Source organism: Sapajus apella, unplaced genomic scaffold (assembly GCF_009761245.1).
Source record: "Sapajus apella isolate SASKATOON/1434 unplaced genomic scaffold, GSC_monkey_1.0 scaffold36, whole genome shotgun sequence".
Lineage (NCBI taxonomy): Eukaryota > Metazoa > Chordata > Mammalia > Primates > Cebidae > Sapajus > Sapajus apella.
Window position 1 is genome coordinate 33,484,523 of NW_022436976.1, and position 24,048 is coordinate 33,508,570.

Here is a 24,048-nt window from a genome sequence, read left to right on the forward strand (position 1 = left end):
AAAAAAAAAAAAAAAGCTCAATGAACCCCAAGTACGGGAAACATGAAAACTAGACTACAGCACATTATAATCAATTTGCTCCAAACCTGTGATTTCAAAAAACTTTTGAAACCAACCAGAGAAAATCAGGTACAGTGGCTCATGCATGCAATCCCAATACTTTGGGAGGCTGGGGTGGAAGGATGGCTTGAGCCCAGGAGTTGGAGACCAGCCTGGGAAACATAATGAGACCTCGTGTGCATAAAAAATAAACAAAATTAGCTGGGTGTGGTGGCATGCACCTGTAGTCCCAGCTACTTGGTAGGCCAAGGTGGGGAGATCACTTGAGCTCTGCAGGTCAAGGGTGCAGTGAGTCATAATTGTGCCACTGCACTCCAGCCTGGGCAACATAGTGAGACACTACTTTTTTTTTCTTTTGAGACAGAGTCTTGCTCTGTAGCCCAGGCTGGAGTGCAGTGGCACAATCTCGGCTCACTGCAACCTCTGCCTCCCAGGTCCTGGTTCAAGCAATTCTTCTGCCTCAGCCTCCCAAGTAGCTGGAATTACAGGCATGTGCCACCATGCCCAGCTAATTTTTGTATTTTTTTAGTAGAGACGGGGTTTCCCCATGTTGGCCAGGCTGGTCTTGAACTCCTGACGTCATGATCTGCCTGCCTTGGCCTCCCAAAGCGCTGGGATTACAGGCGTGAGCCACTGCACCCAGCCGAGACCCTATTTCAAAAAAAATAAGAAAAGACAACAAGAAAAGAAAAAATTTTTATGCAGAGAGGAACAAAGATGAGAGGGATGAGAGGGAAAACAATGCAAACCAGAAGACACTGGGGCAACATCTTAAAAATACTCAAAGAACAAAACTTGGGCTGGGCACAGTGGCTCACGCCTGTAATCCCAACACTTTGGGAGGCCAAGGCAGGTGGATCCCTTGAGGTCAGGAGTTCATGACCAGCCAAGGCAACATAGTGAAACCCTGTCTCTACTAAAAATACAAAAACTAGCTGGGCGTGGTGGTGCACGCCTGTAGTCCCAGCTACTCGGGAGGCTGAGGTGGGAGAATCATTTGAGCCCAGGAGGTGGAGGTTGCAGTGAGCCATGATCGTGCCACTGCACTCCAATCTGGGTGAAAGAGTGCAACTCTGTCTCAAAATAAACAACTCAACCTAGACTTCTCCATTTAGCAAAAGTATCTTCTAAATATGAAGATCAAATAAAGATGTTAGAAATACAAAAGCTAAAAGAATCCAGCAGCAGCAAACCTAAATTGTAAGAAATACTATAGGCAATCATTTTGGCAGAGGAAAATGACACCAGATGAAAATATGGTTACACAAAGGAATGAAAAACACTGGAAATGGCAACTAGATGGGTAAATCTACAAGATTTTTTTTCTTATTGTTTTCTCTCTAAAAGACAGTGACATCACTAGATGTCATATCTAGTGACATCAGCAAGATGGTTGACTGGAGTTGCCTGGCTCTTGCTCCCCACTAGTCAACAAAAGGGACCAAAACAACTAATAAACAACTATATTTCAACTGGAGTGGCTGTGGAAGTATGCTGCAGAGCACCAGGGGAGTGCTGAAATCTCTGTGGAGGAGCAGATGCCCTTGACAGCACTATAGAGAGGGGGAGTGAAGCACTCTGCCTCTGCCGCACCGTCTCCCTGCAAGGAGTGGCCTGGAGTCAGGAAGGACTACTTCTAATGTGGAAAGGGTAATCTGGGGACCCATGGTCACCATGACCACTGCAGTCGCCTGCATTCCTTGCTATTCCTCCGCAGTCCTCACAAGCCCTGAATCCAGTTTGTAGTTGCCTGAAGTTCACAGTACTACACTGCCTGAGTTAGAGCCCATGTCATATACCTCCCAGTCCCCATTCCCAGTCATAGCATGGTACCATCTTAAAACTGGATCCACTGCTAGAGTTCATCCTACCTGGGGGCCAAGTGCCACTCCATCTCTCCATCTCTGAAGCCCACTGTCAGTCCACCACACACACATGTATCTATAGCACCACCATCCAGCTGCTGAGAGCTTAGGCCCAACTGAATGAGGGCGTTGAACTCACATGGGACCTCCCTGCCCCAGGGAACAGGCAGACCTACAAAGTGGACAAACCAACACATAGCTGGCTGGCCTGCTGTGCCAAGCAAGACAAGCAGCCCCAGCACAATAAAGGCCATATGTGACAAACCCATAGCTAACATCATACTGAATGGGAACAGTGGAAAGCTTTTCCTCCAAGATCAGAAACAAGACATGGATACCCATTTTAATCACTTCTACTCAACATAGTCCTAGCTGGAGCAATTAGACAAGAGAAAGAAATAAAAGGCATCCAAATTGGAAAGGAGAAAGTCAAATTGTGCTTGTTTGCAAATGACATGACCTTATATGTAGAAAACCCTAAAGATGCCACCAAAAATCTGTTAGAGCTAATAAATTCAGTAAAGTTATAGGATACAAAATCAGTATGTAGAAATCAGTAGTGTTTTTATATGCTAATAAAAAATAAAACAATTTCATTTATAGTAGCTACAAAAAAAAGATACCTAGGAATATACTTAATTAAGAGGTAAATGATCTTTACAATGAAACTTATAAAATACTGACAAAGGAAACTAAAGACAATATAACTAATGGAAAGATATTCTATGTTCATGGATTAGAAGAATTAATACTGTGAAAATGGCCATACTACCCAAAGCAATCTACATATTTAATGCAATCTCTATCAAAATGCCAATGACATTCTTCACAGAGACAGAAAAAAAAAACCCTAAAATTTTTATAAAACCACAAAAGGCCTCAAATAGCCAAAACAGTCCTGAGCTAAAAGAACAAAGCTAGAGATATCATACTACCTGACCAAATATACTGCAAAACTGTAGTAGCCAAAACAGCATAGCAGTGACCAAAATAAACACATAGACCGAGAGCATAGAATAGAAGGCCTGCAAATGAATTTGCACACTTACAGCCAACTGATTTCCGACAAAGGTGCCAAGAACACACATTGGGGAAAGGACTCTCTTTAATAAATAATACTTGGAAAAGTGGATATCCACATGCAGAAGAATGAAACTGGACTCCTTCCTCTCCCCATATACAAAAATCAACTAAAAATGGATTGAAGACTTATATATAAAACCCAAAACTATGAAACTATTAGAACAGGGGAAATGCTTCATAATTTTGGTGTAGGCAAGGAATTTTTAGATAAGATCTCAAAAGCACAGGCAGTAAAAGCAAAACTAGACAAATGGAATTACATCAAACTAAAAAGATTTTGTACAGAAAAGGAAACTATTAGCAGAGTGAAGAGACAAGGTACGGGAGAAAATACCTGCAAACCATACATCTGAAAAGGAGTTAATATCCAGAACAAACTTAACCTAACAGCAAAAAGACAAATAACCAAATAAAAAAATAGGCAAGGCTGGGCATGGTGGCTCATGCCTGTAATCGTAGCACTTTGGGAGGCCGAGGCGGGTGGATCACCCAGGGTTAGACCAGCCTGGCCAATGTGGTGAAACCCCGTCTCTGCTAAAAATACAAAAATCAGCAGACGTGTTGGTGCATGCCTGTAATCCCAGCTACTCAGGAAATCAAAGGAGGATAATCACTTAAACCTGGGGTGGCTGGGGGACAGAGGTGGCAGTGAGCTGAGATCGCACCACTGTACTCTAGCCTGGGCAACAAGAGCAAAACTCTGTCTCAAAAAAAAACGAAAGGCAAAAGGCACTTTGGGAGGCTGAGGTGAGCAGATCACTTGAGGTCATGAGTTTGAGACCAGCCTGGCTAACATGCATCTCTACTAAAAATACAAAAATTAGCTGGGCATAGAGTTGCATGCCTGTAATCCCAGCTGCTGGGGAGGCTGAGGCACAAGAATCACTTGAATCCAGGAGGCGGAGGTTGCAATGGGCCGAGATTGTGCCACTGCACTTCAGCCTCATCAACAGAGCAAGACTCCATCTCAAAAAAATACATAAAAATGGACCCAGAGCGGTGGCTCATGCTTGTAATGCCAGCACTTTGGGAGACCAAGGTGGGCGGATCACCTGAAGTTGGGAGTTCGAGACCAGCCTGACCAACATGGAGAAACCCCATTTCCACTAAAAATACAAAATTAGCTGGGCATGGTGGTGCATGCCTGTAATCCTAGCTACTTGAGAGGCTGAGGCAGGAGGATCGCTTGAACCCAGGAGGCAGAGGTTGCGGTGAGCTGAGATGGCGCCATTGTACTACAGCCTGGGAACAAGAGGGACATCCTGTCTCAAAAAAGATATATAAATAAATTTAAAAAATAAAAATCAATAAATTAATTAATAATAATTTCTGATTCCACAGTCAGGAGTTATCAGCAGCTCACCCATGAGGTTTTGGAGCCATCACATGAAGAAAATTTTCCATGTATACTCAGAATTCTCAGAATTCTTGCAGCCTATGTTAAATATCAGATACTCCCTGTCTAACCTGGAGGCATAGGTGCCTAAAGAAATCAAGACTCTAGGGGCCAGGTGTGGTGGTTCATCCCTATAATCCCAGCACTTTGGGAGCCTGAGGTGGGTGGAAATCCTGAGTCCAGGAGTTCAACAGCAGCCTGGGCAACATGGCAAAACTCTGAAAATACAAATATTAGCAGGCTGTGGTGGCAGGCGTCTGTAGTCCCAGCTACTCAGGATGCTGAGGTGGGAGGATACACTATACAAGGTATACATGTACTGAGACATCAAAATGTAGCCCTTAAATATGTACAATTATAATGTGTCTATTAAAAAATAACAATTTTTGGCTAGGTGTGGTGACTCATGACTGTAATCCCAGAAATATGGGAGGCTGAGGCAAACTAATCATGAGGTCAGGAGTTCGAGACCAGCCTGGCCAACTTGGTGAAACCCCATCTCTACGAAAAAATACAAAAAATTAGCTGGGCATGCTGGCGGGTGGCTGTAATCCCAGCTACTGGGGAGGCTGAGGCAGGAGAATCACCTGAACCCGGGAGGCAGAGGTTGCAGTGAGCCAAGATCATGCTGTTGCACTCCAGGCTGGGCAACAAGAGTGAAACTCCGCCTCAAGGTGGGGGAGGGAAGCATTTTGGCTAGGTGAGGTGGCTCACACCTGTAATCTCAGCACTCAGGGAGGCCAAGGTGGGTGGATCACCTGAGGTAAGAAGTCAAGACCAGTCTGGCCAACATGGTGAAACCCTGTCTCTACGAAAAATACAAAAAATTAGACAGGAGTGGCGGAAGATGCTTGTAATCCCAGCTGTTTCAGAGGCTGAAACAGGAGAACTGCTTGAACCTAGGAGGCAGAGGTTGCAGTGAGCAAAGATTGAGCCACTGTACTCCAGCCTGGGCGACAGAGTGAGACTCCATCTCAAAAAAAAAAAAAAAAAAGAGAAGAAGAAGTATCTTTTCATGAAAACTACCGAACTTTGAATTGAGTCTGTGACCTTCTTGCCTAGGGATGCCCCCTAATCCCATTAAATAGTTAGGCAGTTCAACCAGGGCAAGGTAGTTTATTAAAAACAATGAGCTTTGCGACCGGGTGCAGTGGCTCACACCTGTAATACTAGCACTTTGGGAGGCTGAGGCGGGTGACTCATTGAGGCCACGGGTTTGAGGCTAGCCAACATGTCAAAACTCTCTCTACGAAAAACACAAAAAAATGCCAGGCGCAGTGGCTCAAGCCTATAATCCCAGCACTTTGGGAGGCCGAAGCGGGTGGATCACGAGGTCAAGGGATTGAGACCATCCTGGTCAACATGGTGAAATCCCGTCTCTACTAAAAATACAAAACAGCTGGGCATGGTGGCGTGTGCCTATAATCTCAGCTACTCAGGAGGCTGAGGCAGGAGAATTGCCTGAACCCAGGAGGCGGAGGTTGCGGTCAGCAGAGATCGTGCCATTGCACTCCAGCCTGGGTAACAAGAGTGAAACTCCATCTCAAAAAAAAACAAAACAAACAAAAAAACCGCACACACAAAAATTAGCTACATGTGGTAGTGCACTCCTATAGTCCCAACTACTCAGGAGGCTGAGGCACAAGAATTGCTTGAGCTTAGGAGGTAGAGGTTGCAATGAACTGAGATCAAGCCACTGCATTCCAGCTTGGGTGATAAAAACTGTGTCTCAAACAAAATAAAACAAATAAACAAAAAAAATGAGCTTTGCTACTTGAAGGAGTTTACTTACTATAGAACACTGTCAAAGTGGTAACTTGGTGATTATCAAAAAGGGAGGCCAAACAGCTTGATTAGCTTGAGTTCACCAAAACTGTTTGGGGCAAGTTCTGGGAGGTGAGACAACCATAGGGAGCTTCATAAACTGTCCAAATATCCAGGATTGATCTTAGTCTGTGCACACATGCAGCAGAGGCCTTAGTGGACTCAAGCCAACCCATGTTCTTGGCCAACAGAGTCAGAACCTGTGCATGTGTGTAGGAGACATGAGAGAGCCCAGGAGAAAGAAAAACAATGAAGTTGAAATTCCAGTCCAAATTCAGATCTATCAGCAGAGAGCAGTAGCCTTACTGGCTTAGGGTATCTAAGCACAATCTCTGACCAATCTTTGCTTGGATAGGAACCTATACAGACACAAGAGAAATGCATACAATTCCAGTCTTAAAATAAAAATAAGACAGAATGCTAGGTGATTTATTTATATATTACTTCTAGTCCTCACAATAATTCTGCAAGATCAGTTAAGACAGTAAGTATATAATCAGGTGCTGGAATCCTGTACCATTTCAATTCATGTTTGCGAGAGAGACAGAGAGACAGAGAGAGAGAGAGAGAGAGTGAGACAGTGTGTGTGTGTGTGTGTTTTCTATTCTTTTTCTTCAGCATAAATCTTAACCTGCCTAAAGTGGCAGCTTGTGCACAGCTATCAATAAAATAATAAAATTGCTTTCTTTCTTCCTTCCTTCTCCCATATAAACTCCAGTAAGGAAAAAGAAAAAAAGAAAATCCCAACTTACTGCAAGAAGATTCATGATGGTATGCCCCGTCTCTCCAAACAATGGCTTCCGAAATCTGACACTGAACAGTGGGCATGGATAAACTATGGAAATTAGAAATGATCAAACTTAAGTTTGGGAACTTAAAACTCTGGTAAAAGAGATTTCATGACTAATACAGTTTTCAAAATATAATTGTAATGGCTCACTAGAACACATCCAATTTGGGCTCAAAAAGTACTTGGCATGGTAGCAGACAAATCCTGAGCCATATTAAGTCTTTTAATAACAAGAATAAGCCTCTTGATGTAAAAGTTTCAAAAATGACCCACAATAGCCAGGCACAGTGGCTCATGCTTGTAATCCCAGAACTTTGGGAGGCTGAGTCAGAAGGATCACCTGAGCCTAGGAGTTTGAGACCACCCTGTACAACACAGGGAGACCCTGTCTCTATACAAAAACAAACCAAAAATTAGCTGGGTGTGGTAGCATGCACCTGTAGTCCCACCTATGTGGGAGGCTGAGAGGTAGGAGGATGGCTTGAGCCCAGGAGGTCAAGGCTACAATGAGCCATGACTATGCCACTGTACTCCAGCCTTGGTGACAGAGTGAGACCCTGCCTCCAAAAAAAAAAAAAAAAAAGACCCACAAGGTCTTAGGGAGCAACCTTCTTCAAACTGAATTGGCATGATCCAGGAAACAAATATCTCCTGATTCCTCTGTGCTCAAGAAGTTTAGGCGGTCATGCTTTTTTTTTTTCCCCAAGAAGTTTAAGAGTTCGCTCTTTTTTTTTTTTTTTTTTTTTAAAGACAGAGTCACACTCTGTCGTCCAGGCTGGAGTGCAGTGGTGTGATCTCCTACCTCAGGAGAGTTCAAGTGATTCTCCTGCCTCAGCCTCCCCAGTAGCTGCGATTACAGACATGCACCACCATGCCCAGCTAATTTTTTTGTATTTTCAGTAGAGATGAGGTTCACCATTTTGGCCAGGTTGGTCTCGAACTCTTGACCTCAAATGATCCGCCTGCCTCAGCCGCTTTCCAAAAGTGCTAGGATTCGACGCATGAGCCACCACACCTAGCCAAGGGTTCACTCTTCTATACCTCCTAACCAGGATCCTCCTTAGGAGAGGCAAATCACAGGAGATCCTAACTGGCTGGCTCATCTCTTAAACTTTATGGTGTGAAATGCCTGTATAAAATAGGAAGATACACATGTTGCTTCTATGGCACATAATCCTTCCCTTCCCCTGATTCATTTAGCTGATTCATATGCCTCCTTCAGAGTTAATCCAGAGGTACTTTGGTCCAAGAAAAATGGTCCAACTACTCCTTCGTTCCTGGTCAAGTTAGAGCCTGTCTTGGGGCTCCCAATAAACTTAACTTTGAGCACAGGTTTTATTTTGTTTTTTAAAAAGGAGTTTTGCTCTGTCACCCAGGCTGAAGTGCAATGGCACATTCTTGGCTCACTGCAACCTCTGCCTCCCAGGTTCAAGGGATTCTCCTGCCTCAACCTCCTGAGTAGCTGGGATTATAGGCGTGCAGCACCACACCTGGCTAATTTTTGTATTTTTAGTAGAGACGGGATTTCACTTTATTGGTCAGGCTGGTCACGACCACCTGACCTTGTGATCCACCCGCCTCGGCCTCCCAAGGTGCTGGGATTATAGATGTGAGCTACTGTGCCCGTCCTGAGCACAGGTTTTAATGGAGTATACCATTATAATCATGATTTCTGTATGTATTCCTTATAAAAGTTCCCAAGAAGACATAATGATGTCTTCGCTATTCCAGAATTCCCAGGATTCAGGATATATGGGAGGCCTTCATTAAATTCTTATTGAATGAATATATAATTGGTGAAAGAATGAAGTTGACCTGCTGAGAACATATACTGTTTTATGGTTTATAAAATAATGTTTTTATTTATTCTCTCATTTGATCCTGTTAACAATTCAATATAAAATAAAAGTCAAGCATTATTATTTCCAGTTTACAAAAGAAACACAATCAGAGAACTCAAGTGACTTGCCCAAAGTTACAGAGCTCGTAAGTGGTAGAGTTGAGAACCTTACTCAAGTGATCTGATTCCTAGCACAGGGCACAGAGATATAAAGTTTAAAATAAAGCTTGCATTTAACTGTTAACGTCTATTTAAAAATCACATCTTAGTTGCACTGCTACAGCCATGGGCAAGGAAGCTCTACTTCTGTAGCCTACCTTACCAACTCAGAGTGGTCTCCATTCTACTAGTTTCCAATATGTTAAATAAAATACAATTTATCTTAACTGATTTCCAACCAAGTGACAAAGAATATGCTCATCATATACAGATACCATAAAAAAAAAGTTACATCTTAAGCTCAAATTCACTTTTCTGAAGATGATCATGTTTTTTACCAATGAACTATAAAAGCAGTGCGTTTACAAGGTAATAATCAACTTTCTCATTCGTTATTTTCAGTCCTTCCCATTACACCCAATATATGCAGACACTGACCAAATTTAGCTTAGCTATTTCAAAGGACTGTTTATGCTGAATTATATCACCAGAGGGCTTTGAATATTTCAGGCATTATTTAGTCATCATGCCTTTGTCATGCGGCTTAGAAGAACATGTTTTTACTACTTACGTCGATATTCAGCTCCAAGTCTCAACATCAGACGAATAGGAAACACTTTGGCCCAAGGAGTTTCCCATTTCTGGATAAGAATCCCAAACAAGTAAGGTGGGGTTGGGAGTACTAGGTCTTGCAGTGACTGGTAGGTAGATGTCACATATAAGAATCCACCATGTTCTTTACTGCCAAGGAAACTCTGACTGAAGAAGGAATGTCCCAAGTTGCCCACCACATTCCCTAAAAACAAAAAAGTTCATTAGTTACTTTGTGTCAGTAAATTAATATTTTTAATAAACATTATTATGCAACACGGGGCTGGATGGACAGTACCAAACAGTAATTCCCAATCTTTCACCATGAAAGACTTACATTTAAAAAGCTGATTTCAAAGTAAATGGTATTTATTAAATGAAAATTTGGTTTCCAATTTTATCAGGGCTTCTAAGAACAAAAAATATATTATCAACTGTTGAAGTTTTGTGTAGGTAAAAGCCAAAAATATTGACACCTTTCTTGCTTAAATTGTACAGCTTTACTGTATGAATTGCTTTAGAGGTCTCAAGAACTATCGCCTAAAAGTTCATAAAGAAATATTTAGATTAGGAAGCTGCTATCACTAAGCTTATAATTTCACTGGGTGAACAAAGTCAATTCATGAACATAATGAATTACAGTAATAAGTACACTTACAAGACATTAAGGAAAGATGAGGATTTATGGAGTTAGTACCACAGACAAGATTTTTTTTTTTTTTTTTTTTTTGAGATGGAGTCGCTCTGTCACCCAGGCTGGAGTGCACTGGTTTGATCTCAGTTCAATGCAGCCTCTGTCTCCCAGGTTCAAGGGATACTCTCACCTCAGCCTCCTGAATAGCTATGATTACAAACATGCACAACCACGCTCAGCTAATTTTTTTTCCCTATTTTTAGTATAAACAGAGTTTCACCATGTTGGCCAGGCTGGTCTCAAATTCCTGACCTCAAATGATCCACCGCCTTGGCCTCCCAAAGTGTTGGGATTACAGGTGTGAGCCACTGCGTCTGGGCAGAAGTTTTGTTTTGAGAGAGAGTCTCACTCTGTTACCCAGGCTGGAGCGCAGTAGCACCATGTTGGCTCACTGCAACCTCCGTCTCCTGGGTTCAAGCAATTCTCCTGCCTCAGCCTCCCGAGTAGCTGGGATTACAGGTGCCCACCACCACACTCGGCTAATTTTTATATTTTTAGTAGAGATGGGGTTTTACCATGTTGACCAAGCTGGTCTCAAACTCCTGACCTCAGGTGATCTGCCCACCTCAGCCTCACAGAGTGCTGGGATTATACGCGTGAGCCACTGCACCCAGCCAGGATTTACTATATATAGTTTTTTGAGAAAAATACGAAACATAGATCTATAATTTAGGGCTTATTTAAATTCACATTAGGCAGGTTTCTCTGTTTTAACTGAAGATGCATTTTACAGGCATTTTTTTTTTCTTTTTTTGAGACAGAGTCCTGCTCTGTCACCTAGGCTGGAGTGCAGTCATGTGATCTCGGCTGCAACCTCCACCTCCTGGGCTCAAGTAATTCTCCCTCCTCAGCCTCCCGAGTAGCTGGGACTACAGGTGCCCGACACCATGCCTGGCTAATTTTTGTATTTTTAGTAGAGATGGGGTTTCACCCATGTTGGCCAGGCTGGTCTCAAACTCCTGACCTCAAGTAATCCACCCACCTTGGCCTCCCAAAGCCTGTTACAGGCGTGAGCCACCACACCCAGCCAAGGCATTTTATGATTCAAAATACTTTTGTGAATGAAACAGTAACAAATATATCAAATCCTTCATTAAGGAGACATTTTCCTCAGTTTAGAATTGCAAAAGGACTTCCTGACAAGAGCTGCTCAATGATGGAACAACAGATGTTCACTAGCCATGTACAAGCTTCCTTTGACTGCTTTGAAAGCAATAACACCAAATGAAGCAATCTCCATGAGATAAATTAATGCTTATCTTTCCTGAAAACTAGAGTTTATTTTTTTAATGATTATGGGTCTTTGCATCCTTGATTTTAGAGGGTAGGTATCCCGACAGTAGGATCCACAAGTGAAGGGAATGCCTCCCCATTAAACTCAGAGAAGCTTTGTGGCTAAAAGCCATGTTCACCTAAACATTATCATCTACATTTTACTTTTAAGGTAGTACATTTAGTAGTTTAGAGGTAGTACTCTTGCTCCAGGAATACCCAAGTCTGGCTGCGCAATTAAGCTGCTGGGCCAGATCTATAAAAATGAGACAATCGTTCTATCAGTGTAGTGGTATGGCATTTTGGAACAGAAAAATTGCAGATTGTGGAGTCCCAGAGATATGGGTTTAAATGCCAGTTTGATCATTCACTATTGTGGGATTTGGGGCAAGTTACTTTTCCGAGCCTCAACATCCGTGCAAAATAGGAGGAGAAACTATATTAAATTCCAGAGGTGTTATAAAAAGTAAATGATAGGAAATCTATAAAATGCTTAACAGGACCAGCAACAGTGTATTCTCAAAAAATTATAACTATTATTATTCTAATGCAAATATATATATTGATCAGCAAAATATAATATTTCAGAGATACTAGAGTAAGATTTAGATAAATTTAAATCTTTTTCTGGCAGCCACTGCAGAATCAGGCATAGAGTGTCAGGAACTTTAGGGAGATCAGATCCCCGAAGTCACCACTGCCACTTTACCACCCGCCTAGATCTTGGAATTTTAGAATATAATATAAAACACTTCATACAAAATTAAACACATAATCTGTCAAAGAGAAAAACATTTTTTTTCATCTTTTTATCTAGCTTTGGTGAAGAAAGAGATGCTTTCCCTCCACAATGCAGAATGCATGACAGCATTTCTCTAAAGCTCTAGCGATGGCATGCTATGGTTTGAATATGTCCCTCAAAAGCATATGTTGGAAACTTGGTGCTAGGAGATAAGGCCTCATGAGAGGTGACTGGATTAATGCTGTTATCCTGGGAGTGGGTTTGTTATGAAAAGACAAGTTCGGCCTCCCTTGTGCACATGCCCTCACGCACATACACATTCTTTCTCTCTCTCTTCCCCATCCCATTTGCCCTTCTGCCATGGGATGATGCAGCAAAAAGGTCCTCATCAGATGCCTAACCCTCAATCTTGGACTTGCCACCATGAGAACTGTAGGAAATATATTTTTGTTCATTATACATTATGCAATCTGTGGTATTCCACTATAGCAGCAAAAATTGACTAATAAATGTAAACAGTGTTACATTTATGTTTCAAAGACTGTCCTAGTAAATTTAGCTTAGAGGTGAAAAATATGTTGGCTTAGTACTCAACACATTCATTCATTATTCTTTTGCGATTTCCCTATTAGAGCCTAGAATCTATTTCTAGTTGTTTTCCACAGATACTGATTTCCTTTCTGCCTCTTCCATTTAACACTCTCTTCATCCCAATCACACTCAGATTATTCCAAGTCCCCTCTCATTATAAAATAGATCTTTTTTCCTTTATTTTCTTTTAAAAAAATGTAGATTACCAATAATGACTGATTTACTATCTCATCTACAAACAAGTAACACTGCACAAGGGGAGATACTGGCAAAAATAAAACAGTGGGTATAAGAATATGACAAAGAAAGAAAAGCTTTCATCTGAAGACCTAATCTGAGGCTGTTGAACTCATGTCTGTTATGTACTAATTTATATAGGTACTTTTCGATGACTGCATTCAATGCAGTGAATCCACAGAACTAATTATATATATACCCCAAGACTAGTGAATAATCCATATAACTAAAATAGACACCAAATCTTGCTTCTGAGTTTAAATAACCTGGCAAAGATGTTAAATGCTTTATCTCGGTGGTTTATAAAGTAATTTTACATGACATTAATCAGGTAATCATCAGCTCAGTGCTAGTAAGTAAGCAGGACAGGTACCATTTCCCTGAAATTTGGGGTTTTATTTGACAAATGAAGAAACTGAGGCTTAGAGGTAGACGTGAAGTGACTCTGAAAAGACATGAGGTAAATAAGTGGCAAAGCAAAACTTAGAAAACAGATCTTTCCATCTCCTAGTCTTTATATGTCACATAGTCTTTCAAAAAATAGACAGGTACAGGCCAGGCATGGTGACTCATGCCTGTAATCCCAGCCCTTTGGGAGGCCAAGGTGGGCAGATCACCTAAAGTTGGGAGTTTGAGACCAGCCTCACCAACATGGGGAAACCCCATCTCTAATAAAAATACAAAATCAGCCAGCTGTGGTGGCACATGCCTGTAATCCCAGATACTAGGGAGGTTGAAGCAGGAGAATCGCTTGAACCCACGAGACAGAGGTTGTGGTGAACTGAGATCACTCCATTGCACTCCAGCCTGGGCAACAAGAGCGAAACTCCATCTCAAAACACACACATATACACACACACACACACACACACACAGAGTAATTTACAATTTTCCATCTTTAATTTGGAATTTAAACTGCTTTTCAAATGCTTACAACTAGCCAGCCATCTTTAAATTCAATTCAAATATAACTTAAATATCTATGTGACAATAGCTTCTTTTTGTTTCAAAGCATATTTATTAATCCTCACATCAATTCAAATGGAACAATTTCCAAGCAAATGGTTCATTTATTTCAAGAAATACTAGTATTTCTTTTTTTTGAGACAGAGTCTCACTCTGTCACCCAGGCTGGAGTGCAGTGATGCAATCACAGCTCACTGAAACCTCTGCCTCCTGGGTTCACGTGAATTTCCTGCCTGAGCTTCCTGAGTAGCTGGGACTATAGGCGCACACCATGCCACCTGGATAATTTTCGTATTTTTAGCAGAGTCCGGGTTTAGCCATTGTTGGCCAGGCTGGTCTCGGACTCATGACCTCAAGTGATCTGTCGGCCTCAGTTTACCAAAGTGTTGGGATTACAGGAGTGAGCAGCACTGCCCCCAGCCAAGAAATACTATTTCTAAATGCTAATATGGCTAAAACTCAAGCCATCAAAATAATTTAGAAAGTTTCTTGGAGTTCTTTGCAATGCAATAAACTGCAGTTAAGTATGAGTACTTTGTAAAAGGTCGTGTCCTCATAGCGTATCTGTGACTGATCACAAAAGCTTAAGAGGAGCCAGGTCAGGTGGCTCAGGCCTATAATCCCAGCATCTTGGGAGGTTGAGGAGGGAGGATCACTTGGGCCCAGGAGATCAAGGCTGCAATGAGTGAGCTACAATGGCATCATTGATACCCAGCCTGGGTCACAGAGCAAGACCCTATCTCTTAAAAAAAAAAAAAAAAAAAACAGCTCAAGAGACACTATAGTACTTCTTACGGTTCAACACTTGAGATTTACAGAAGACACAGGTGAGTTTAAATCTGGATTCAGCCACTTGCCACCTAACTGTGTGATCTTAAATTACTTAGGCTTCACTGTGTTTCATTTTCCTCAGATGTCAATACAAATAGTAACAGTATGAATCTGAGTTGTATTTAAGAATAAATAAAAGTGTTCTAGGCAATAAATACACTGCTTAGCATATATTAAGTGCTCAAAAAAGTTAGATATTTGTCTTAAATCACTTCTTCATAAATAGTTCCATATAACTTTATCATCAGTTGAAAAATTACTTTGCAAAGCTACAATACCATAATCCCAATAAATTTAATTTACCAAAAGGTTCAGAATTAATTTGAAAAATAAAATAAAAACATGAACTATGACATGACGTTATTATTATTTTTAAAGACAGGGTCTCACTGTGTCGCTCAAGCTGGAATGCAGTGGTGCAATCAGAGCTCACTATAGCCTCAAACTCCTCAGCTCAAGGACTCCACTCACCTCAGCCTCCCAAGTAGCTGGGATTACAGGGATGTGCCATCAGGCCTAGTTAATTTTTTTTTTTTTTTTTGGTAGAGATGGGGTCTCATTATGTTGACCAGGCTAGTCTCAAAGTCCTGGCCTCAAGCAATCCTCCTGCCCCAGCTTTCTAAAGAGACAGCAAGAGGGGGATGAACCCCTCCTTTTATAACAATACTAATCCCATCTATGAGGGTAAAGCCCTCATGACCTAATCAACTCTTAAAGGGCCCACCTACGAATACTGTTATAATGGCAATTAAATTTCAACATGAGTTTTAGAGTGGAAAAACATTGAAACCATAACAATACCAAGTACTTTCTTAACAATCTAAGATTAGACCGAACGTGGTGGCTCACACCTGTAATCTCAGCACCTTGAGAGGCTAAGGCGAGTGGATCACCTGACGCTGGGAGTTCAAAACCAGACTGCCTGACATGGTGAAACCCTGTCTCTATTAAAATACAAAACTTAGCCTGGTATGGTGGCATGTGCCTGTAGTCCCAACTACTTGGAAGGCTGAGGCAGGAAAATCACTTGAACCTGGGAGGCAGAGGTTGCAGGGAGCCAACATCACACCATTGCACTCCAGCCTGGGTGACAGAGCAAGACTGCCTCAAAATAAATAATTAATTAAATATTAAAAATAAAATATTAAGGGAGATAAGAAGAGATTACTTCTGTCTGGGAAGATCATCAAGGAAGAACTTATGAAGAAAGTGGTCTTTAAGATTTGGAACAACTGATAGGATTGAGACAGTTGGGGTATAGGAAATAGCATGGTTGGGAGTAGCATAATCATGGGTCATGAAGTGGGAAATCATCAGAATATATATAAAATGAACCAAGAAATGTTTCATTTGGCTACAATGGAAGTATAGACAGATGACTAGAGGGAAAAGAGACCAAAAATATGGGAACGGATCATGCAGAATATTGAATGTTGCAGCGCACAGTTTATTCTAAAGGCAACACAAAGCCAAAGTAGCTTTTGAGTAAGAGAGGGAAGCAACCAGAGGTTAACTCCAGAAATAACAATCTGATAGATGTAAGTCCAATTTCATTCAAATCTATGTACTGAATAGACTGTTTGCAAAAAACAGGTACAAAATATGGAGGAATGAATAGGAGCCAGGAAGAAATAATCTAGAACCTCCAATGGCACTGTCATAACCAGAATGTCATAATTACATTCTGAAACTCTCAGAATGTAATTTCACACAAATTACTATGTTTCCCTTCACTGTAGAATGCAAAAACAACTGTGTATGACACACATATAGATATATCTAGATATATGACACACATATTGTTATTCAATATATGTAGTTTAGATTTTTAAATTCACAGGAAATTACAAAGAAAGTTCATTCAACAGCTCCTAAGGCTTTTCTAGTGATTTAGGGCAGAATAACCCTAAGCTAGTGATACAGTATTCAAGGTTTCACACTCAGGAGAAATTTAAGATATAATTTGTCAATTTACACAATGTGCTACACAGAAGAGAAAAATAATGAATCGGGATAATTTTTTTTTTTTTTTTTTGAGACAGAGCCTCACTCTTGTTGCCCAGGATGGAGCGCAATAGTGCGATCTGGGCCCACTGCAACCTCCATTTCCTGGGTTCAAGAGATTCTCCTGCCTTAGCCTCCTGGGTAGCTGGGATAACAGGTGCCCACCACCCCATCCAGCTAATTTTTTGTATTTTTAGAAGAGGTAGGGTTTCACCATGTTGGCCAGGCTGGTCTTGAACTCCTGACCTCAGGTGATCCTGCCTCGGCCTCCCAAAGTGCTGGGATTACAGGTGTGAGCCACCGCACCCAGCCCGGGATCATTTTAGAACAGCAGCCTCCAACCTTTTTGGCAGCAGGGACTGGTTTTATGGAAGACAATTTTTCCACAGACTAGGGAGTGGAGGGAGATGGTTTCTGGATGATTCAAGCACATTAAATTTATTGTACACCTTATTTCTATTATTATTACATTGTAATATATAATGAAATAATTATGCAACTCATCATAATGTAGAATCAGTGGGAGCCCTGAGCTTGTTTTCCTGCTACTAGACTGTCCCATCTGGGGGTGATGGGAGACAGTGACAGGTTATCAGGCATTAGATTCTCATAAGGAGCACACAACCTAGATCCCTCACATGCGCAGTTCACAACAGGGTTCGCACTTCTATAAGAATCTAATACCACCGCTGATCTGACAGGAAGCAGAGCTCAGATTGGTAACGGGAGCGATGGGAAGCAACTATAAATACAATGAAGCCTCATGTGCTTGCCTGCCACTCACCTCTTGCTGTGTGGCCTGGTTCCTAACAGGCCACAGACCAATACCAGTCTATGGTCTGTGGGATGGGGACCCCTGTTTCAGAACACCCAAAATATGTTTTTACTTATTAAAAAATTTATAGTGAAATTTATCGAGCTACTATACTGATTATCTAAAAATAGGATTCTTAATATGTATAGTATACAGCTAATATATCTGTGTTTTTAAGAATTGATATATTATTACACAGAGGCAACTGACATAATGTAAAGAATACTGATCTGGGAGCTACAGTCCTAATTCTGCCACCAACTTGGTCTATAATTTGGGCAAGCCATTAACACCTCTAGGTCTGATTTTGCTTATCTAAAAAATAAAGAGTTTATATTAAATTATCTAAAATAACCTTCTAGTCCCAATATTTGATGAGCTGTGAAGTGATTCCTATTCAAGGAAAAACTCTTTCATTTCATTTATGCTTTTGAAATATTATTTCCTTAGATATATAAATATATGTTCATGTCCCTATCCTACATTATAAAAAATATTTTTAACTTGGCTCAGATGTACTATAGTCCAACCCTAGAGTATCATTATTATCTTGTAATCAGTTCCAAGTATTTTGTTCTTTCAAAATTTTTGCAATTTAATAGTTCAAAATGGACTCAACTGACATATAAGTATCCTTTGAGAAAACATATAACCATTTATGCTAAACATATTTAATAATTCATGCAATAATTCACATCCTCTCTTTGTGGAGAGAGGATGTCTATCTCCCAGGATTTTACCTACGGTCCTAGTCTCTTCACACTGGCCTATCCCATATAAACCATATTCTCAACTAGCACATAAAAGCTGTGTCTCCCAAATATGCATTTTAACTCAGACCTATCTTCTGGGATCCATACCCATATATTCATCTGCCATTTTCATGTTACATCTGACATCATTATTTCAAATTCAGCACACTGAACAAAGAACTCCCTTTCCTCTGCCAAATCTGTTCTTCGTCTATTCATCAGCTCAATGAATAATATCAACACACATTCAGGTTGCTCAAACAAGAAATCTAAGGCCAACCTTGACTTGTCCCCTCTAACCCGTCATATCCATTTAGTTACCAAATCTTTTTTTTTTTTTTTTTGAGACGGAGTTTCGCTCTTGTTACCCAGGCTGGAGTGCAATGGCGCGATCTTGGCTCACCGCAACCTCCGTCTCCTGGGTTCAGGCAATTCTCCTGCCTCAGCCTCCTGAGTAGCTGGGATTACAGGCACGCGCCACCATGCCCAGCTAATTTTTTTTGTAGTTTTAGTAGAGACGGGGTTTCACCATGTTGACCAGGGTGGTCTCGATCTCTTGACCTCGTGATCCACCCGCCTCGGCCTCCCAAAGTGCTGGGATTACAGGCTTGAGCCACCGCGCCCGGCTTAGTTACCAAATCTTGAATTGAGGCACCACATCTTTCATATCTCTCCAATACTCTTTATTTCCACTGTAATTATTTAAGTTAAATCCTAATAATTTCTTAATTTCTGGCTGGATTCCTGCAATAACTTTTTTAAAAATAAATTTTACTAAGGTATAAGCTATATATTATGAAAGTGATAGATTTTAAGTGTATATTTCAATGAGTTTTGGTAAACATCCATGTAACCACTATCCTAATCCAGATATAGAACTTTCATCCCAGAAAGTTTTCTGGGACTCTCCATAGTCAATTCCAGCACCTGCACCCCACCTCACTTAAGGTAAACACTGGCCTAATTTCTAGTACCACAGATTCATTTTGTCTGTTTCAGAGAATCATATAAATGGAATCATCCAATATGTATTTTTTTGTGCCTGGCTTTTGCTCAGCCTAACGTCTGTGAGATTCATGCATGCTGTTGTGTACATCAGCAGTTAGTTCATTTTTACTGTTGAACAATATTCTACTGTATGAATATACATTTGCTTATCCTGAAATTGCTTCTTAACTGCCACCAGACTCACGGACTTTGATCCATTTTTCACATTGCTTCCAGAGTCATCTTTCTAAAATGCAAATCTGATTATGTCACTCATCATCTCAAATTCTTTCAATGGTTCTTCATTGCCTACAGAATAAAGGATGGGCTCCTAAATAAGACATTCATGAACCTCCCATGCCCTAGTCTCTGACATCCTCTCAAAACCCACACAAACCTACAATTACTGGAACCTCCAATGCCATTTTTCTAGAATTTTTAAATGTGAATACATTCAGATTGAGGAGAAAAGTGAAAGTTTCTGGTTATTTCCAGAACTAAATTCAGCTCCAGGGTATTATGTGGCCTGGAGGACCTGGATGATTTCAGATTAGCCCTATTCATTTTGGAACAAACAGGGTAAACACTAAAAGGTACTTCATAGGTATTATGGGGTCAGTTTCCAGTGTATTACTTTGCCCTATGTAATGTTACACCTAAATTATTGTAGAGACTAATTAAGATGTAAAGGCACAATCTTTTATGCATAATCTATATCACATTAAAAATACAATGTATATCCTACTTCTGTACTTATTTAAAGAGCATTTTCCATATTATTACATTATTTTCATAAATAGTTTTAATGGCCAAAAAAAGTTCTCAAAAAGATGCACACATCTAATAAGTACCACATAAATTAAACTTTTCACCTATAGATAAGGCATTTAGATTGCATCTGAATTTTTGTGTTAAATTTAGGTAATGTTGCAATGAACAGTTTCACTCACAAAAGTGCCTTTTATATTCTGGATACTGTCTTTCGCACAGAATCCCACAATGGAAAGTCTGAATAATTTATGGTTTTAATATATGTATGAAATATTATCAAATAATACATGAAAATAGTTTTAATACCCCAGCCACCCCCACACCCTCTCCAAGCTTTGTTCCTCAAATAATACTTATTTATCAAGTACAGATATCATATACTGACTTCCTGTTACAATAAATTAGAACAGCTCAATTATACCATTTTTTACCTCATTTGTTAAATCAAAGGGAGGCTGACTTTGTAATGTCAAATAATACAATGTCATAATAAATAACTGTAATGTGAAATAATATGTTTCTTTTCTCTCAATCTTAGTTTCTTTGTATGTTAATATCCTTAGTCTTTCCAAAATTCTAACCTCTATGCCTTTACTTTTAAATTGCTACAGTTAATATTTACAATTTATTTTGAAGCCATAATAAAGTCATCTATGCTACTGTTTTTGAAATTTGAATATTCATTAGCATTTACACTATGATTAAATATTGTTAACTGAAGAAACAAGAAAGGGTTACAAATATGCTTCCTTTTACCAGGTACCAATATCCTGACCCCTCCACTGAAAAGAAAATATTCTTATATTTAGGTCACCAGATTCTCTTACAGCTTTGATTCCAGCCTCTGTAAAATAATAATAACCACACCAGGTACAATACTAAAATTTATCATTTCCTCACACCATGGAAATTTCTAACTTGCCACTAATATCAAAGTCCCCTGCCATGCTTAAGTCCAAAGTTAAGACTATTATTTTGTATTTGAATTCAAAATTTTTTGCCATCTACAAAGGGAGCAGACTAAGTCACAAAGCATTCCCACCTGCCAGAGCATCCCGATAAAGCTGCACAAAGTGATTAAAGATATCCTTTGGCAAACACTTTTCATCCGGTAGACACTGTAGAAGAATGACTATCTCTGACTGACCCACTGCATGCATTCCCTTGGTTGTGAAACACCAGCACTTCCTGTTCACATCTACAGATGGAATAAAAATATAAAAATAAAGACATTCCTATCAATCCTATTCTTAAAAAAAGATGCATAGAAATCTATGTTATAATACAGCAAAGATTAAAATAGATCATAGTCTGTATAATTCAACTGTGAACTGTCACTGCATTGAGCCAGAAAACTACTGTAGAAAATAAAACATGCTAGTGCCTCTGGCTCTTTTCTAAACACTTAGAAAAATGACTGAAAAGGAAGTAAAATAAATAATAATAAAATGCACTTAAAACTTTTAACTCCTATTATTTAAAAAAAGCAACATTCTATTAATACTAAAATAAAACCAAACTACGTATTATAAGTCATAGTGATTGAAGAACATAGTCTTCCATTTTTATATTTTAAAAAATCACATCACGAAAGGAAGTAATTACCTATGTAAGGCTAGAAATAATTACAATAGAGCCAATAGTATAGCTCTGCCTTCAGGTTAGACCTAAAGAAAATATATTTTTATGTATATTTATTAAATTTAATATATTACCAAAAGATTCTACCTATTTTAACTATAGTCCTTTCTGGGAGAAAATTCTAGATAATCAGCAACATGACTTTACTTGGCTTCTTGCTGTAAAAATTACTGAAAAGGATGGGTTTTCTCAACTACTTAGTTCTACTCCTTCACTTTGAGGCTATATGGAGAATATGAACAGCAGAAACCATATGTAGTCAAAAACAATGCTTAATCCTTGACACTTTTATTCTTGGTGCCCCAACACAATGAGATCCCCAAAAGAACTGAAAAAGGATTCAAATATAACTATGAATACCATCATGTAAATCAAAACAAATGTAAATCAAAAAAAGAAAGACATCTTTATTTTACTTTGGGTACCTAAACAGGACATTCCTAATGATGGTCTAAACTTCAAGAATCTAATTTTTTTCCTTTTTTTTTTTTTTTTTTTTTTTGAGTCTTGCTCTGTCATCCAGGTTGGAGTGCAGTGCCATGATCTTGGTTTACTGCAACCTCCGTCTCCTGGGCTCAAGAACTCCTCCCACCTCAGCCTCGTGAGTGGCTGGGACTACAGGAACATGTCATCATGCCCAGTTTTTTTTGTGTTTTTTTTTTTTTTTTGAGTAGAGATGGGGTTTCACCATGTTGCCCAGGCTGGTCTTGAACTCCTGGGCTCAAGTGATTCATTTGCCTTGGCCTCCTGAAGTACTGGGGCTATAGGTGTGCACCATGGTGCCTGGCCTTAGGTTAGCTAATTTCTTTCTTTCTTTCTTTTTTTAAGAGACAGAGTCTTGCTTGTTGCCCAGGCTGGAGTGCAGTGGCTATTCACAGGCATGATCCCACTACTGATCAGCACAGGAGTTTTGACCTGCTCCGTTTCCAACCTGTGCCAGTGGCTGGAACCTGGTGGTCCCCCACTCCGGGGAGGTCACCATATTGATGCCAAACTTAGTGTGGACACCCAATTGGCATAGCGCACTACAGCCCAGAACTCCTGGGCTCAAGTGATCTCTCAGCCACCCGAGTAGCTGGGACTATAGGCACGTGCCACCATGCCCAGCAGGTTAGCTAATTTCTAAGCCTAATTTATAAACTGGATATGGAAAATTGAAATTTCAAGCAAATTAATTTTAAATCTGATCCTAAAGAAAAGGTAGCAAGTATCAGTAACTGGCCAAACATATGAGTGTGATTAGCAAGAAAGCCAGAAACCCACATTTCATCAATATAGAACTTCTAAGGAATTAGTATATGTTTCTGGTTTCCAAAATCAACTCAAGTACACATGGAGAACTGGAGGACAGTTCCCTAGAGGTTCCTTCCTTCAAAACTACCTATTAACACTCACTCAGGATAAATGCATTTTCTCAATAATTCTCAAAATTATTAGCCAGCACGGTGGCTCACATCTGTAATCCCAGCACTTTGGGATACCAAGGCAGGTGGATCACTTGAGTTCAGGAGTTCAAGAACAGCCTGGGCAACATGGTGAGACTCCCATCGCTATAAAAAATACAAAAAAATTAGCCAGGTATGGTGGCACGCACCTATAGCCTCAGCTACTTGGGACGCTGATGTGGGAGGAATGCTTGAACTCAGGAGGTGGAGGCTGCAGTGAACAGAGAGCATGCCACTGCACTCCAGTCTGGGTAACAAGTGACTCTGTCTCAAAAAATTCTGAGTTACTGTCATCTTTCTCATTCATGATGCTAGCACCAAGAATTCAGAAGTTTCTTCTGAATCTCAGTTTATGAGTTATTGAAGCTTCACTATGTGTTAGTTAACACTTTTCCTAAATAAAGGTTTATACCATGATTGAGGTCTCTGGGATTAAAACCTAGCATGTAAATTATTTGAGTAACCTGCATACTTCATCTACCACCAGTTCTGGTGATAAGTTATGGTTTAACATATTCATCTCAAGAACTTAATTCAGTTAAGTTCAAGATTTGTTTGGCTTTCCTCCATGGAGAATTCACCTACCTCACCCCGTAATTAAATGTGAAAGTTTCAGTTAGTTCCACAGCTGTCCTCTAGGATATATTATTTAATACAAACCAACTTTTTCAGAACTCAGTGTTCAGTAAGATG

At 40.1% G+C, this 24,048-nt stretch overlaps 1 protein-coding gene across 2 annotated transcripts in view; it reads right to left on the minus strand.

The window, feature by feature from the left end:
• Positions 1–24,048, minus strand: part of ZFYVE9 (zinc finger FYVE-type containing 9) — a 132,662-nt gene that overhangs the window by 49,208 nt on the left and 59,406 nt on the right. For both annotated transcript variants that reach the window (XM_032297014.1, XM_032297015.1), the window contains 3 exons: positions 21,312–21,467; positions 9,589–9,813; positions 6,981–7,063 (listed from right to left, as the gene is read on the minus strand). In XM_032297014.1, coding sequence (XP_032152905.1) covers positions 6,981–7,063; positions 9,589–9,813; positions 21,312–21,467 — 464 coding nt within the window. The remainder of the gene's footprint in view (positions 1–6,980; positions 7,064–9,588; positions 9,814–21,311; positions 21,468–24,048) is intronic.